We start from the raw sequence: 16888 nt of genomic DNA on the forward strand, positions 1-16888 counted from the left end.
GTGAAAAAAAAATAGTAGCAGTTAATTTTTAAACATCTCCAGATATCCTACATCAATGTAAACTCATTACTTTGAGGTTACGGAGGCTCTTGGAAACCATTAGATGATGAGAGATAAACAGAACTCCAGAATATTGAGCGGGAATGAAATTACTAATGTCAGGGTTTACCTATACATTGACTAGTCCCCAAATGGGGAAAAAAGTTATGTTATCTATGCATAATACCTTAATGTTGCTATATTCCTGCAGAGGACAGGCTCAAACTTTGTTTTAAATATTTCACCACTGGAATTTTTTTTTCCCAGTGCACTGGGAATCTGCTATAAAACTCTCCTGTCCTGCCAAACCCTTCCAGGTTGGTGGTGGGGTATGCTTGCTGTCTTTACTGACATTTCTGGATCGCTAGCCCCTGGCTAGAAAGCAGTAATAAGTTTCCTGCAAGGAAAATGGCGCCTGTATTTAGAGTACATTTATTATATTTATTATTATCTGTCCCACGGTTGCACGCAGGTAACAACTTTCTGCCTTGTATTGAGATTGCTACGCGGTGATAACGAATATTTCTCATTGAGTGGCAACAGCCATGTAAGGACACGGAGAATGCTCTAGAAATGTGAGCTGAGCAATGCACGGGGAAAGGATGGGCCTTTTAAAATGACAGGGGATGCTCAAGCACACAGGTGGCGAAGCCCAGCAAGAGCTTGGGCTCTCCATGACCTGGTACGAAGCAAGCAGCGGCCAGCACGAATGTGCTGTATGGATCCTGGGGGGGTGGGAGGTCCCCAGGGCTGTGTCGGCTTCACAGCCGGGCCGTTTGGAGAAGAGATGGGGTAGGGAGGACGGACTGCTTGTAGCAGAGGTGCAGCAATGCTTTCGGAGGACGTGGTCCATGCTTGTTCTGGCCTCTTGCTGGTGCTTGCTCTGCTCTCTTGTACCTTGTTGTACCTCGTGCTCCCTGGGTTAGGGACATACCTTGTACTGTCAATGTTTGGAGTTGCTTCTGGCAGATGGTGTGGAAAAACTAGTATTGAAGGCTGCCTCTTGCGCCTGATGTGACCCTGTCTGAACGAGCTGTTTGACACTTGGACAATCTCAAGTGATAAAGACCAATGTGTGTGGTGCGGAAATAACGGCTGGTAATTTTAGACACAGGCTAACGTCCTGTGTTGGTGTCAAATTAAAGAATGGGCCACGTGGACTTTGCTTTGGGCTTTGGCTGATCCCAGCACTTGTCGGAGCTGCTTTCCTAGGTTCAGTTTCTGAAGCGCTCCTTTCATAGCGTTACTCTGGGGAGGACGGGGTCACAAAAACTGCAGGCGCTCTCGGATGCTTTGGTGTGCGTGGGAAAAACAGATCCATTTTCTTTCCTAGCCCTGGGCAACGTGTCCATCCCCCCGTGCAATGCGCTTGTTGGCGGAGGGGGGGCCCTGCTCCCCGCCGAGCTGCCCTGACTGCCAAACCCCATCAAGGAGCAGTGCTGATGGGGGTGGGGGGGTCTGTTGCTATGACAACAGATTGTTTTTCTTTTTATAGAATTTAATTTTTTTTTTATTTCCATTTAGGAAAACTGAAACAATTAGGGTAGAGAAAGAATATAAACTTTCCTCTATTTTTTCCAAGAGAAAGCCCAGGCGCAATGCAAAGGCGGGTAGCACAGATGCAGGTGCATGTAAGAGGCAGTCGGCTGGTGACTCCTTGAGCTTGCATCCCCAACCCCAATTATTTATGTATCTTCCCTTGGTACAACCGTATGCCTTGTAAAACAAAACTGGACGTGCAATCTGACCCAAATTATTCACCTGGCTTTCTCTCAGTGCATTTTCAAGTCTGACTAAAAGAGGACACAGACCTGAACTCATAGAGAGGGCTGAGGTTTGCTACTTGCAAACCTAGCTTGCTTTTCAGCTGACGGGATTATCTAGATTTTTTTTTTTTTTTAATGGGAATGTCAAAAAGCTGAGTCAGCCATACCCCAGCTACAAAGATCCGAAAACTTCTTCCTCCTTAAAGATTGCTTACCCCTACTCTATGCAGTCAGATGAAGATGAGTTGTTTGTTCTGGCAGAGGGACAGACAGTCTGTTTTCCCCTATATGTATACAACTAATTTCAAGTCACTAGTGTTCTAGCTGGTGATAAAAGAGCTATCTTAAGCTTTTCGCAGAACACAGTGACACTGTTAAATCAGCACAGCATTTTGATTAGCAGAAAGATGAGAGCTATGCAGTTTAATGATAAAAAGGGGCAAAATCCCTTCTGTACTTAAAACTCCAGTTTCAAAGCAAATAGGTGGCCGTATTTTTCTGTAAGTTACAGATTTTCACCTTATTGCTGATTCAAGGCTATTCAGGGTCAGCAATAGCCTGCACTATTTGAGTAAAGAAGAAAAATTGCTTTCATGCCTTATTGCTCATCTGGTCAGACCTTTTCCAGGCAGCTGTGGGGTCACAGCTCGTGGGCCTGGGGGCTTGAAGGATGCACAGGCTCTGATTCCCCTTCCTTCAGGAGCTTTGAGGCTCGCCCTTGGGTACATGTTCCCTTTCTAGCACTCTTGTCCCAGAAAGCAGGGGCCAGTGGTTTGGCTGCTCTGTCTTTAGAGATAGTATGGGCCTCCCAGGTTCTTCTGTGGCTTGCACATCCCCTTGCACGTACAGGTCCCTTATCTCATCCTTCCCTAAGGCAGCAGTCATGTTGCCAGGAAGGTTGGGTTCTCCTTGGCTTTCTCCAAGAGCATTTTCTCAGTTTTGTGACAGAAATGAGCCCAGGGCCCTTTTCTGAAATTTCCATTTTGGTTACTAAGTGATCTTCAGATCAGCTGTGACCATGTGCCCTTTGGCAGGGTACTTTCTGTAGCTGCTATTGGGGGTTGATCCTAAGCCTAAATGCCTTTTAATGCCTAAAACTTCCTGCTAACTTCCAGACTGAATTTATGTATAATGCATTTATGGCCATTTGTTCAAGGGCCAAGATGGCCCTTCAACTGAAATAGGTTTTCTCCCTTCTGAGGTTTAAATCTTTACAGTGTTTGTCAAGAGCAGTCTCCTAACATCAGAGATACCAATAGAGGAGAAATACATTTACTAGCTGATGGTCACAGCACTTTGGAATTCATCGTTTGCAGGTGCTGTGACCCCGCAGTGGTGTTTCTGGGGTGGCTTTACGACGCCAGATGGCCTCAGGCTGGACTCTGGGTGGTGGCATCCAGCTGACAGAACTCGGGCGTGATGTGGATATGCCCATATCAGACTCCTCACATTAATTTAGGCGTCCTCGCATTTAGGCTGCATCACAGGCTTATTCTCCTGATCCTGGGCTGAACTAGTGAAAATTATACACCGAGGAACTTGAGCAGCTTAAATTACAGTTGACCCCGCCCTAACCTATGGCTCGCTCTGAACCAAAGGATTTGGTCTGGTACCTCCTTGGAGACAGAATCTCAGGGGATCCCAGCCTGATGGGTAGGCTGAGTTCAACGTGATTCTGCACGCTGCTTGTGCCAAGCAGTAATGGTCACCACCAGCCGCTCCTGTTCTCATGCCCATGCAGTGTTCGGGGTCTATTTAATGGACCATGCAATAACTTAAAAATCGCATGAAGGGGTGGGAAGGCACGGGGTACTTAAGAGCAGAAAGAGAAATACAGTGACCTTGTTCTGCAAAAAGCAAGCAGAAATGGATGACAGCTTATGCTAGCAAACCCCAAGTTTGCATTTCCAGAGCCTGCAGCTGAACGTCTGTATGGCGTGGTCTGTCTGTCACGAGCAGAGCCCATTCCGCACCATTAGTGGGGTTCGACTGCGACCAGTGACTCCAGTGAGATGACAGAAGTAGCGCTAAGCTTAGTTTAACACAATCTGCAGAAGCAGCTCTGCACAGTTGCTATAACACTCTGTTAAACTAGGCTAAACTCTGAATACTGCTATAGTCACTGCTTTTGGAACCACTCTGGATTCAGTCTGTCAGAATGTTCCTCTCCTTTACAAAATACATAATCTCATTTAAAATCATCTAGTTTCCTGAAAGCTACTCAACGTGGGGAAAAAGGCTGACACAGTTCCCTCTTGCCTGCTGATGTAGTAAACTTACTGATTGCTTATCTGCGGTAACACCAACCACGACTTTTTTATTTATTTTTGAAATCATATTTATGAACACCTTCTTGGTTCATACTGTCTTCTCAAATATGGGCATTTATATGTATTGCTGCTTAGGCAAGAGCAGTTTCTGAAAGGGATTTTTTTTTTAACTTTTATTATTGTTGTTATGTTTTTAAAATCTTCAGTGTGATTTCTTCAAGTGGAAAACCCTCTTCCCTGCCCCCAGCATCCCAAACGCTTCCCCTTGTACCACTTCACCTACTTGGATCCTAGTGAATTTGGGGGTTTGGAAGTATCCTGGAGAGGGTTCCCCACCTGGCACAAAGCAACATAATCTAACACAGCTCTAAAATCTGGCTGATCAGTGGACCTCAGCTGTTGAGGATTCAGTAAATAATTATTCCTCTCTGAATCAACAAGCCCAACAAGATTTTTAGGAAGAAGAAACTGTTATCAGTGAGCTATAAAAGGAGGTCTGGGATCTATCACAGCACTTCAGTGTTTTTCAACAAAATGTTTCCCTTTCTTAGTTTGAAACAGCTTTGTTTGAAAAATGAGCTGTGTTTTCAAAAAAACCCTAACCAAAAGGGGTGGGTGGCTTTACGGTCAAGTGCAATATTCCAGGTTTATCTGAAATCACGTGTCTAAATAAATTTGGAAAAACTGTTTCTTTGTCTTGGGGAACCAATTTCTTCTCCTTGCCCTGCCGCGTGAAAGCTGGCAGAGGTTACTTTGACGTGATCTCAATGTCTGTCCTGCCCAAGGAAAAACGCTGGAGTTTTTGGCCCAAGTCTAGCACAGAAAAGTGAAGTTCATCTTCCCAAATCCTCTCTGCAACTCTGCTTGGATAAAGGCGTCTGCTACTCCCTCTATGAACTGTTTTGCTGGTATTTTAATAGCTTCAGAGCTCTACCACCAGCATCCATCTTAACTGATGAGCAAAGTGACCCTTGCAGTCCCACGCCTAGTTCGCACTGACTCTTCTGCCATTAGTCAGCTAATGATTTGCGAAATACCTTGTGATATACCTTGTGGTCTTCAGCTGAGCAGTCCTCTGTAAGGGTCTACCCTTAGTAGTAGCGACGATACGTAGCCAGTCACTATTGCCGTTCCCCATGCGCCTCTTTCATTTAAGCGTGTTAAAAACTTCTGCTGCATGCCGGAACTTTTAGGTTTTGGCAGCGTTATTACAAGCGCGCACGCAGAGCTTCCTCCTGCAGATTTTTCATCCTGCCAGCAGTTCCCATTCACACCAGCAAGCTCCTCAGCTGCACGCAGGCTAAATTTTGCAGCATACCACAGTGTACTCAGAGATCTTTTTTTTTTTTTTTTTTTTAAAATTTTTTTTTTTTTTTTTTCCCCCCATCCACTCAGAGCTTCTACCCAGGGTTATGGGGAAACCAGGGAGTGGAAGATGCTTGTGTGCATGTAGCTTTTGTGCCAGTGCAGCCCTGTGCCCTGAGCAGGGCTCACCCCTGTGCCTGAGCTCGAGTAAGTCCTCCTATGTGCATTAGCCTAACGGCACCAAGGGACATAATTGGGATTATTCACGCTACACCAACTGGGAGGATTGGAGCTCTGCTGCATGCGAGATCACATACACGAAGCTAACACAAAGCTCCCACTGATTTTGGAAAAGCCTGGATATAACATGATATCCTTACTACTGAGAGCTGGAATGGAAAAGATATAGAGAAACCATTAGCAATCCATGAGCGGCGGAGTACCTTGCAGCTTCCGAGTATCTCTCTAAACACCTGAACACAGCAGCTTGGCGCAGGTGGTTCCGGAAATAGGCTGGGTTCAGAATAATGCTCCTTTAAAAGATAAGAGGTGGACAAGTTTAGATTTCCACTTCTTAAATCACCAAAAGCTACTAATAATGAAACTGTGACTATGATGCATACTCTATACACATTCTATACAATTCAGCACTGTATGTCTCAAATGTTATACAAACCATTGCTTTCTCTTGACAGCTGTGACGTGAACTAGCATTATTAAAATGTTTACTGTGGTTATATCATAAATGTAGTTTCATTAGGGTTTTGTGTATTGTTCTAGAAAAAAGTTCCTGTGGTAATACGCTATCTTGCCTTTAGCTTGCAGATAACATAAGCAAAACTGCTACAGTACAACTTCTTGTCAAGCCCTGCCTCCACAAACACAAGCAGTAGTTCTCTGACCTGTCTACCTGGGAAAACTGCACCTCTAGAATGTATTTGGATGTTGGCTTGGAAGATTTTTAAAATACTTTCTGTACAAGTGATAAGTTCTATGTGGGTGGACCTTGGCGTATTTCCTAGACCCTTAACTTTAACAGATGCAATTCCAGGTGTAACAAATTACAGGCTTTAAGTCAATATCAGAAAAAGATGGAAGGATAAAAATAGCATAAACTAGGCAGTTGGGCTGGAAGGCTGAGTATCCTTCTGATGTGAGCCGCGGGAGGGCAGGATTGACAGCTCCTTCTCTGGCTAATTAGTTCCACTTGTGAGATCTCCAATGAGTGGTCAGCACTTCTCCCAGGGTTTGGAGAAAAGCTTCATAAGGCGTGTTCTGGGATGCAAAGTTTTATAAAACACGAATGTAATGACAAATCTTAAGTATTTAATGGTAATTTATCACATCAACCAAGAGATTAACACTACATTCTACTACATAGGAAACTTGCAAACTGGCTTTTTTTGATAGCTTTTTGATAGTTTTGGATATCATGCTAGCATTGAATACGATTGCTTTTGTGATTTCAGCCTACTAATAGCCACAGAACTAATCCTCTTCATAACCAAATAATTTATTAAAGTTTATTCATTGTCTTGAACCTAACATAAATACATATGTAAACACATTCAGCTATGTGTTCACATTTATGGAAACACCCGCTGCATTAAGACCAATAACTGTCTTTTGTCTATATTTTCAGCACTCATGAACTGGGGCTTTCAGAAGGCACTTTCAGAATAAGATAAAACCTGAAAGTGTCCCCAGGATGCTGTAGACTTTTGAATCAAATTCACACTGCAGGCCCTTTCTCCATGGCATACAGAAGGAGGCCTAAAGCTCTGAATGGTTCCATCTACATTTGCAAGCAACGAGATGTATCCAATGAGTGGATCAGTAGATCAGAGAAGCTAATGTTGTGGCTCCTACATCTATATTGTAGGCAGCTGGGGCTTTTATTTCAGACTAGACTTAGTCTGTTCCCTTAAACACGTACATGTCCCCGTGCATGTTGTTGAAAGCTGTCTTGAAGGTCTGCTGTTGGTTTGGATTCCCGTGTCTTCATTAGATGCTACTTATATTTTGCTCACAGTTCACGTGGAACATGTAGGCAGCTTTCTCTGAAACAAATCTGGTTTGTGAGTGCCAAAATTGGTCTGTGAACCCTCTAATGTGCAGAAAATGGAGGAAATTGGGTAAAGCGCATCGCAATCCTATTACTGTGCCAAACCACAATGGTAAGTTGGGTTGAACCAGAGACGTTTCTGTTCTCCTGGCACAGTAAAGCTTGACTCTCTGTGAGCAGAGGTGCTCTGCGCTCTGGAGATGCAGCTCTACTGAAGACCATCCTTGGGGGTCTAGGAACTAGGAACCATCTCAGAACTATGCTTTCCCAGCACTTTAAAAAAACGCGCAGTATTGAGACAAAGCATTATCCCGCAGGAACTCTCCCTCTGGGAAGAAGGTGTGGGGGGAAAACCAGTGACAAATGATATCGCGTAACACAAGGCATTACTGGAGGAAGTGCAGGCCTTGGTGACTGGAGGCACGTCTAAATATTGAACTAAAATCCAGTCTACAAAACGGCACTGGATGTTAAAATTTAGTTGCTCTCAATGGGGGGGAAAGAATCGCTCTTATCACTGCAAAAAGGTAATGCCAACAGCAAACGCTGCGATTCTCAGCCAAACCTGGTTCAGATCCGAAGTTTAGACAATACTGATGGTCACCAAAACTTAATTTAACCAAAACAAAATCATCAAAAGATCAAATACTATCAGTATTTAATGTTTCGATCAAAACAGTAATACCTTACATAGATGACAACTGGTACTTCTGCAAGCTATTTTAAAGGAGATTATTGCTGCTGTAAACTGTAGTCAACAGTTGATAATAGTGATATTGATTTTTTTTCTTTTTTTTTTCCCTTCTCCCAGTTATCGGTTCTACCACAGCCGAGCAATAGCACTATGAGGGGAAAAAAAATTTAAAAATCAATAATTCCCTGGTAGTTAGCAACATATTTTCTGTAAGTCTTTGAGCAGGATGTGCTGTGATAGGCTTATAATAAATATAGAACTGTAGCAGACTTTCAAAGAATTAGATATCAGCTCTCCATTTTCCATCTTGATTTTTTTTTTCTTTTTTACTAGTCTCAAAAAGATCAACTGCAGCTCTTGATCTATAAATTCTATACTGAAAAATATTATAGTATGCCCTGGTAGCTTGAGCAAACATCAGAAAGCTACCTTTGACTCCTGGCAGTCTGGTTTGGTGTTGCTAGGCTCTCTGTGGCCGATAACTAGAAATAATTTCTGCTGTGTTACTACTCTACCCAAAAGTAGCGCTTGGCTGTACTGATGCAGCTACAGATTCGTAGCCTTTATGCAGAGCAGCACTAATTTAATGCCAGGTGTGCACTAAAATGGTGCAGAGTTTGGCTTTTAAATCTGACCCTGATGTGTTTCAGGTGACCGGTGAGGAAAAAAAAAAAATCGGAAGCAAAGGAATTGTACAAAGGTGAAGAGGAAAACCCTAATTTCAGGAAGTTCTCCTTCAAATAAGAGCAGATGGGAGACCCATCTGGCCAGGCAGAAATGTGCCAGGCTGTGCATACTGAGAACAAGTCTGTGCTCCAAGATCCACCTCCAGCCATGAGCAGTCTTGATACTAGGCTGGTTAATCCAGTAATTAATTAGAAGGGATGTGTTTCAAGAGGGAGGCTTGAAAGAAGAATTAGGAAGGGAGGAAGGTGGTGGACACGCTGGCTGCAACACAGTCAGGACAATCTCTGTATGTGGTGGTTTGTGCCACGAGCAGAAGCATTGGTCCTTTGGCCTCTTTACTCGCACGCTTCTCATGGGAGCTTCCCGTAGAAAAAGTCGCTTCGATAGGAAACGTCTGGAAATGGATAGCTCTTATTTTGCACAGAGAAAACTTCTGATCCGCAAACTGCAAATAAAGTCACTACATCTGAAGATTAAAACTTGTGTTCTTGCCAGGTTTTGCCCCCATCTGTCAAATGACTAGGCTAAAGTAAACTTGAAATAGATTTTCATTTATTTTTCATCTTCACTGTAATCCAAAGACTGCCCTGTTAAAAGCCTTTCGTAAATCATTTGGTCAGTTTTTCTCAACAAACCAGTCCTTAAGTAATGCCGTATATCAGCCTCTTTTTTGACATTTTCATTTTTTGATCTTGACATCATCTCTTAAAAAATAATACAGTGTTTGTCCTATTATCTTTTTTTTTTAACTGTGAGGAGGGGGGAAGAAGGCATCAACTCTCTCCCCATCATAGCGATTGAAGGATGCGAATCAGATGCACGTGTTAGTCTGTGGTTTTCTTTCCAAGTTTTTCCTTTCGATCTTACTGCCTGGTGTTAAGAAAACAGGCGTGGCAAGAAATTTGGATTGCCGCATCAAAACTGGCTGCTAGAAATCACATTGCCTTTTCTCTAAGGTGCACCTTCTCTGTTGAATTCCTTCCCAGGTGCAATGGGGATTTAACTCTAATCAGACTGACGTGAAAAAGCGCTTCTGCTACTACCCACCCCATCCTTCGTGTTTGGCCTTTATAGGCCAAGAAAAAGTCAATGAGATGATTCTATAGATGAAACAAATACAAAAATACACTTTACCAGTAAAGCAGATAGATAAACTCATTGTTCTTGCTAGTACTGAGAGTAAAAGTTCATAAGTAGTATGAGAAGTAAAACCTTAGTAGAGGTGCATGAAGTTATTTCTTTAATTAAGATGGCAGAAGATTTTTCTTTTTCTTAGTTGTCCATGCCTTCCTGTGATAAAGTGTGGTCTTCTGTACAAATGCGTTCTAATAGTCAATTATAATTAATTGACTGTTAAAGAGGAATGAAGTGATTTATTGGAAGTAAAAATTTGGTGCTAAAGCAATACGTGCCCCTGGGCAGAGAGATGTAAAGGTAGCACGGGTCGGTACGGCAGCGTCCGTGTGTCACTGGTATGGAGTGACTGTACAAATGTGGTCACTGGGGCGTTCTTCACCACAACGTTAAATACCAAATCAGCGCGAGTAATGTGCTAAGTACTATTCAGTAGAACCACATCTTTGGTTGCTGTGGACTAACACACTGCTTTTATCTTGGGTGGCTGCTGTCAATCAGTACAGGTGGTGATGCAGCCCCAATATGCTTACAGATGAACCTGACAATCCCATACAATTACACTGAACCTCAACTTTCTTCTTTTTCCTTGTTTCATCTATATGACAGGTAGCTTATTATCTGCAGTATAGTACTAGTCCTACATCTCTCTGAGCCTGCCATGCTCCGTTCTGTGATCCCAAGGGTTGGTGTAAGAGTTCAGCTCTACAGCAGGCAGTCAAATTCCTGAACCCTCTGGTAGCCAGGAATCTACCTCCTCATATTTTCCTGCAATTTGCATGTGCAGCTGTGATATGGTTTTATTTAAGCTTTATTTAGGGACCTCATGGTGGTACGTTTGCTTGCAAGCCAACTTTGTATTCTAAACCACTTCTCCTCCCGGTGCTGTTGTAGGGAACTAGGAGGGATGTGTCTTGGGTACACAAAAGCTTGCGGGCTTTCTTGCCCTAGTGAGTGCTTACCAAAGCTGATGTTCTGAAGAGGAAAAAACCTCCCTGTTGCAACAAGCTGGTGGAAATATTTGGTAGGCTTGTGAAAGCAGGTCTGCAGAAGCACCTTCTCCCAGAGGAGAAGAGTGTGGTGGCTTCGGTGCTAGCGGGCATGAATAAACCGAGAGAAGGATTTGAGGTGGGGAGAGCCATGCGAAGGGACAAGCGGGGGAGGTAGGGTCTTTTTCCTGAGCTTGGCTTCAGTCTGTTGGTGGCTGGACAGGTTCAGATCTGTTGGTCCATGGGGAAGTTTTCTTCCTATTGCCACCAAATGCCTGGCTGTGACTATGCCTACCCTGCCCTGTGCTTGGGGACCTTTTTACCCTGCATGAGTGCTCTGGGTCCTGAAGGAAGGAGCACCCTTCCCTCCCTGCCCTGGCTGCTATCTTTTTAAAGAAGTGAGATGCAAAATTAGGTAACACCTGTGTTGTACAGAAAAAAGCTGGAGGACAAAGAGGCCAGGACCACTTGGCAGATGTAGCTACAAGACTAGCTGTACCGAATACTGCTTATAGAGGCAAATCTGGCAGAGACCAGAATGGGTCTCTCTGGTGGTACTCTGATAAATCATTCTGAATTCCTTCTAAATCAACCATCAGCACTGAACCAAACCGACAGCTGCAAGCAAAGACAAAACAGCTTCTATGAAACTTAGGTGGAACAAGGAACAGGACCAAATCCTCTTATGCTGAAGGAGGACACCTGACTTGTCTTTGTGCGGTTGGATTTTTTTGAACACCCATTCAGAAATAAATGCAGTTATGGCATCTACGGGTGAGGACCTTCAGTGCACAGAAGAAAACATCTCATGAAGTTTTCATACTTAAACAGACAGGAAGGGAGGAAGTGTGGGTTCCTAAAAAAGGTTTCACACAACGCCTTTTATCTGTCAGTAAAGTGAAATATAACTGCCATGCTAAAAGGTTTTGCAGCAGCAATTTGCTTTGAATTGCAAGCGTAAAATAAATGTGCTATACAGGTCCCGATTCCTCAGCTGTGAAGGTGGTAAAGAGGAGAATGTTCTCTGGTCCAGAACAAAAAGATATTTGGAAGCTTTGGAACAAGATCTTTGTAAAACATCTTAACACAAGTGGAGATACCCTGCATTCCCTGTCTGGTTTGCATAATTACTGCCTGCTCACTTTCCAGCCGTACAAATACGTACTTTCTCGATCACAAAATTTTCTGATGCCATTAGGACTGCTGTCATGTAACTCAACTCTTATAAAACAAGTGTTTCTAGACTTTTCCTTCTATGAGGAACTATTTCTTCCAGAGCATGTTTGTTTTTTTTTTTTGTGGTTTTTTTTCCAAATGTGCCTTTCCTAAATAGGATCCCACCACACATTGCGTAGAGAGATGTTTTTGCGATATAGCAGCATCAAAGTCAAGGGGAATACAGCCTTTGACCTCAACGGAGGCCCATAAAATAGGAACTATGTCACTGATATTACTAACCTGGAAATAATACATGATTCAGAGTTCGAGTATGAGAATCCAGAGAAAATACTTTTCATTTAAAAAGTAATAAAAAGTTGAAGTACATAGAAATATTTGAAATGCTGCATGAGAAGGAATTATTTTAAGAGTACTTCTGGTTTATATTATCCAGAGCATCTCAATGGAATAGCTTTGTATTAATAATATCTCATCTATTATGTATATTGCAATATGTCTAACACAATTGCTGAAGTAATTAGATGCTGCTAATTCTTCTCATTCTTTTTCTTCCCTTTTCTGAGGAGGTAAAGAGATTAGGAGAGTAGTTTAGAGCAAAGTATATGTTACACTACAGACTTCCCACAGATCAGCAGCATCAGCCATTATGTTTCTCATTTTTCTACTTCTACCTAAAAATCTGTGCCCTTCTCAAACTCTTCTATTCTGTCTCCATTTTAATGCCCACTGACTGCACTGTATCATAGCATCACTGTGTTATTTATTTTTGATTATTTACTTTTTCACTAGAATTCCATTCTTCAACTTACTTCAATATACTCCCATCTTAAAGGTGCCAAATAAGGCAGCTAGGGAATGAAGGAGTGGCTGAATACTGACTTTTTAGCGTGAAAGTTCTGAATTAATCTGGATTAGAGAATCCTGATTTATCCTTTCTATAGTACACTGACCAAGTCTTGAGTGCCTTTTTTTCTGACAGCTATTGCGTAAAGCTTGATGACTAATAATTATCTTAAACCTTTTGTAAGTGTTTGAAAAGTCACTGGGAAAAATGCAGAGGTTTTAGAATTAAATCTGTGAGGCTTCACCTGTGTTAGATTTTTTTTTTTTCCCCTCCCCACTGTGCCTCCATAAGAGATTCCCTCTGTTAAGTCATCACTAAAGCAATCATGTACTACTTAACAGAGGTGCTATTTTCTACTTCATGTGTCTCCCTATGAATTGTGCAAGAGGCATTAGAGAGCCCTGCCTTCCACCGAATGCATAAAAAGGCATAGCAGAAAAAGCTTTGCAGATTTATTACATTCTCTATGCATTGCCTTTCTGGGAGGGAGGGAGAAAATTGGCAGCAGGTCATGCTGCGGAGCAGAGTCTGCAAGGACACAGGAAAATCTTTGCTCACCCCCAAAGATTTTTTTAATAGCTCTGTACAGCAGTCCTCATTATCATGAACATATTTTTCAGGCATTACTTAAAGGTGACAGAGAAACATGCCAAAAAAGTCTGATTCTTCTTCCTCCCCTTGGCCCTTACATCTACAACTTCCAGATCGAGGGAAGGGGGGCAGGGAGTGAAGCCCAGCGATGGTCTGGAAGGAGGCAGGTTGCAAACATCCTTCCAGATGGCAATTCCCAACACACCTTCTGCCGCCAGCTGTGGGCTTCCTATGGCACGATGGCAATCCCATTGGGAAGAGGTTTGACTCTCGTTTCCCTGCTGAGGAGTCCTATGGGACCAGCAGCCCCACTGCAGCTGGGCAGGGAGTGATCCAAAGCAGGCAGAAATGAAACAAATTGGGGTTTTGTCACTTGCTGCCAGGTAGGCGACTTCAACCTTTTCCATATTTCTTAGTGCTTGATCCATGTACAGGATCTCTATGAAGAGCAGTCTTATGTTCAGGCAACTGGATCAAGCCATGTGTCTGTCATTCCTCAAATCTCGTGTGCCACAGGGATGACAGCAGTTGAGAAAGTGGTGGCGCAATGGCAAGAAGCCTATTTCCAAGAGAAAGTTTCTGTCTTGTTTTCCCACGTGCAAACGGCAAGTTGCACGGTGTTGATGTAGATTAATTTGAGCTTGCAAGGAGGCAAAAAGCAAAATAAACAAGGAAACTAAAAGGGAATATAGAGTCTCACTGACAGTGTCATGTATATCATGTTTTGAAGGATCCTCCATCTTCAATTGTCATGGAGCTCAGCATCGCTCTCTCCAATTTCAAACAAAATTGAAACTTAACAGTTGCTGAGTTGCGTACGTGGTGCACTGAGGGTTGTTTTTCCACATGCGACTGCAGCTTTATGGATTTCTCTGTTGGACCAGGCCCTCTGAAGAGCAGGCGTAATTGGGGGACTGCTCTGCTGAAATGCTGTGCTCTGCTTCAAGATTGTTTTCATTTGGGGCAAAAATTCAACCACCGACATTATTAGGCTGAGCAACATAAGGCCTAAGTACTAACCTGAGGTTTCTTAGTCAGTTCTTGACTTCTCAGACCTTCACTGTTTTGCCATCTGCTATAATTGAAAATTGCTTTCTGTAACCAAAGGGAAAATCTAATTTCTCAGCAAGCCATATGGGGTTATTAAGATCATTAAACCCTGGTATGCCATAATGCCTGGGCCAAAAGGACCACAGGGCATGTAAATATTGTGTGATTCATTTTATAGCTTCAGACTGCAAGTTAGGAATTATTTTGATGGCTATCTTATGATGAAAAGTGGTGGTCAAGTAGGTTACTGCAGATGTTGCTTGGTGAGGTCAGTCCATGGCATGTTTGTTCAGAGCTGTGACAGATGAGAAGTGGTTTTAATAGTGTTTGATTGCAAAGGGTAAATCTTTTGTATCAGCCTGACAAATAATCAGAACCCAGCCAGTGTCCTCAACTGTGCCAGTGATGCTAAAGGCAGCCTTAAATTTTGATATTAAGAAACCAGAGAATACAATTTTGACTCTTTGGGAGGACCCAGACTTGGCTTCTCATACGGGATCTAAAGCTGATGATACAAATTGTACTCCCTTTCCTTCCTTAAGAATGGGGAAGCTGTTCCCCTGAAGATGCCTGTTCTTGGACACTTTAAAACCGAGCTGCTGGAATTTTTCTCTTTTTTCTCCATTTGTCGAGTTGTGATATTTCATAAGATTTCTTCCTAGCAAAACCCACTTCTATATATTTGATACAACTACGTGTGAGAATATTAAAGCTGATTTTTGGTTAATAAGGTTTCAGAAATGAATGCAGGAGCTGTGAAATTTACATGAAATTAAAGAAAGAAGAGTTCAGTAAATGCAAATAAATGCAGAAACGAATATTTTTAATTTGGATTCATGATTAATGCCCAAGGATTACCAGCAAACCATTACAATGTGGTGATGACATAAAAACTCAATGGGAATAAAAATTCTATATGCACGAGTTAACTGATAGCAGTAAGCTATTTTTAGTAGGAGAGCTCGGAGTAATTTATTTGCTCTTTTTTGAAAAATATAGCTATTGATTACATTTCAAGCTTTGTCTTTATGTTAATTATGCCTCAGAATATTTTTTTTTTTGATTACTGTTAGACTGTCGTATCCATTCCTGCATTTTGCAATGTGACAACCATGGTCAGTAGGTTTATTCCCATTCTGCAAGTTATTAAAAGAATTATGTTGAAAATAGGCATTACTGATTGCCACTTTGCTTTGTGCTATGTAACTAGAGGTGTTAAGAACAAATTGTTATAATTATATATGAAAGGAGAGTGAAGATTTTTTTTTCCCTATTTCAGTTTTCCGGTGATCTCAATCCAACTGCACTTATTTTCTCCATAGGTCATGGTTTCTGTTTTAAGATGATTGAAACCAAAGCATGTCTGAATAGGCTTTATTTTGTGTAGCACTGGGGTCAATACATCTTACTATTTTGAAATCGAGATACTTTAAAGGAGGTAAAAAATAAAAAGTATTTCCCGTTCTAGTTATATTTATAGTGTACTTCCTTCCTATGCAGCTTCCTTATTGTAGCCTTCCTGCAAATCACGGTTAGAATAAGAGAGAGATTATTACCATTTTTCCAAAAGTTGGGAGTCCAGTCAAAGTTTATATGTTCTTTTTCTTTTCCAATAACTCATGGGTGTTCAGGCCCCCAGCCCAGATGGAACCGCTTGGCAGGATGCACCCCCGTGACGTGGATAGGTTCCGGGTGGACATAACTTTACAGACAAGAAGTGTTTGGGAAAGGGGTGGGGATGTGTGGGGAACAGGAGATGAAGACATTGGCATTAAATTGGGATTCTCAGACTTTCCGTGACTTTGCATGTAGCTAAATGAACCTGCTGCCATCATGGCATCGCATTTGTATACCAACTCCTTATTCTTCACCGCTGTCTCCCGCGCATTAGGCACAAGCACGTGCCTCCTCCTCCGTTGTAACTACTCTTTTGTAGTTACATTCATTTGAGATGATTGTACGGAAAAAATCCTCACCCCACGCTAATTGCAGTGTCCATCCTAATACATCTCGTACAAGGGAAAAAATGAACAGAGACCTCAGTAATGAAGTGTTGCTGGCAGGACATGCACGCGCTTAACAGAAACTATCGTTATGCCTGAATGCTAATTAAAGGCAGCACAAACCCAGCAAAATCCTAACTCATCTGAAACTAATGGGAATTTCATCTCCACCATGTGCAAGTTTTGTTTCTGGCTGCTTTATGCATTGCTGGTGGTGCTGGTCTTTGATGTGGATCACAAGTGAGCCCATGAGGAATTATGTAATGAAAATA

At 42.4% G+C, this 16888-nt stretch overlaps 1 protein-coding gene across 1 annotated transcript in view; it reads right to left on the reverse strand.

Annotated features, from left to right (window-relative positions):
- The window catches only part of SPATA16 (spermatogenesis associated 16), a 100002-nt gene that overhangs the window by 49498 nt on the left and 33616 nt on the right, over nucleotides 1–16888 (reverse strand). The window contains 1 exon segment of the mRNA XM_035901190.1: nucleotides 5824–5913. Within this exon segment, the coding sequence (XP_035757083.1) occupies nucleotides 5824–5913 (90 nt within the window).

The sequence above is a fragment of the Egretta garzetta genome, unplaced genomic scaffold (genome assembly GCF_000687185.1).
Source record: "Egretta garzetta isolate BGI_Z169 unplaced genomic scaffold, ASM68718v1 scaffold429, whole genome shotgun sequence".
Lineage (NCBI taxonomy): Eukaryota > Metazoa > Chordata > Aves > Pelecaniformes > Ardeidae > Egretta > Egretta garzetta.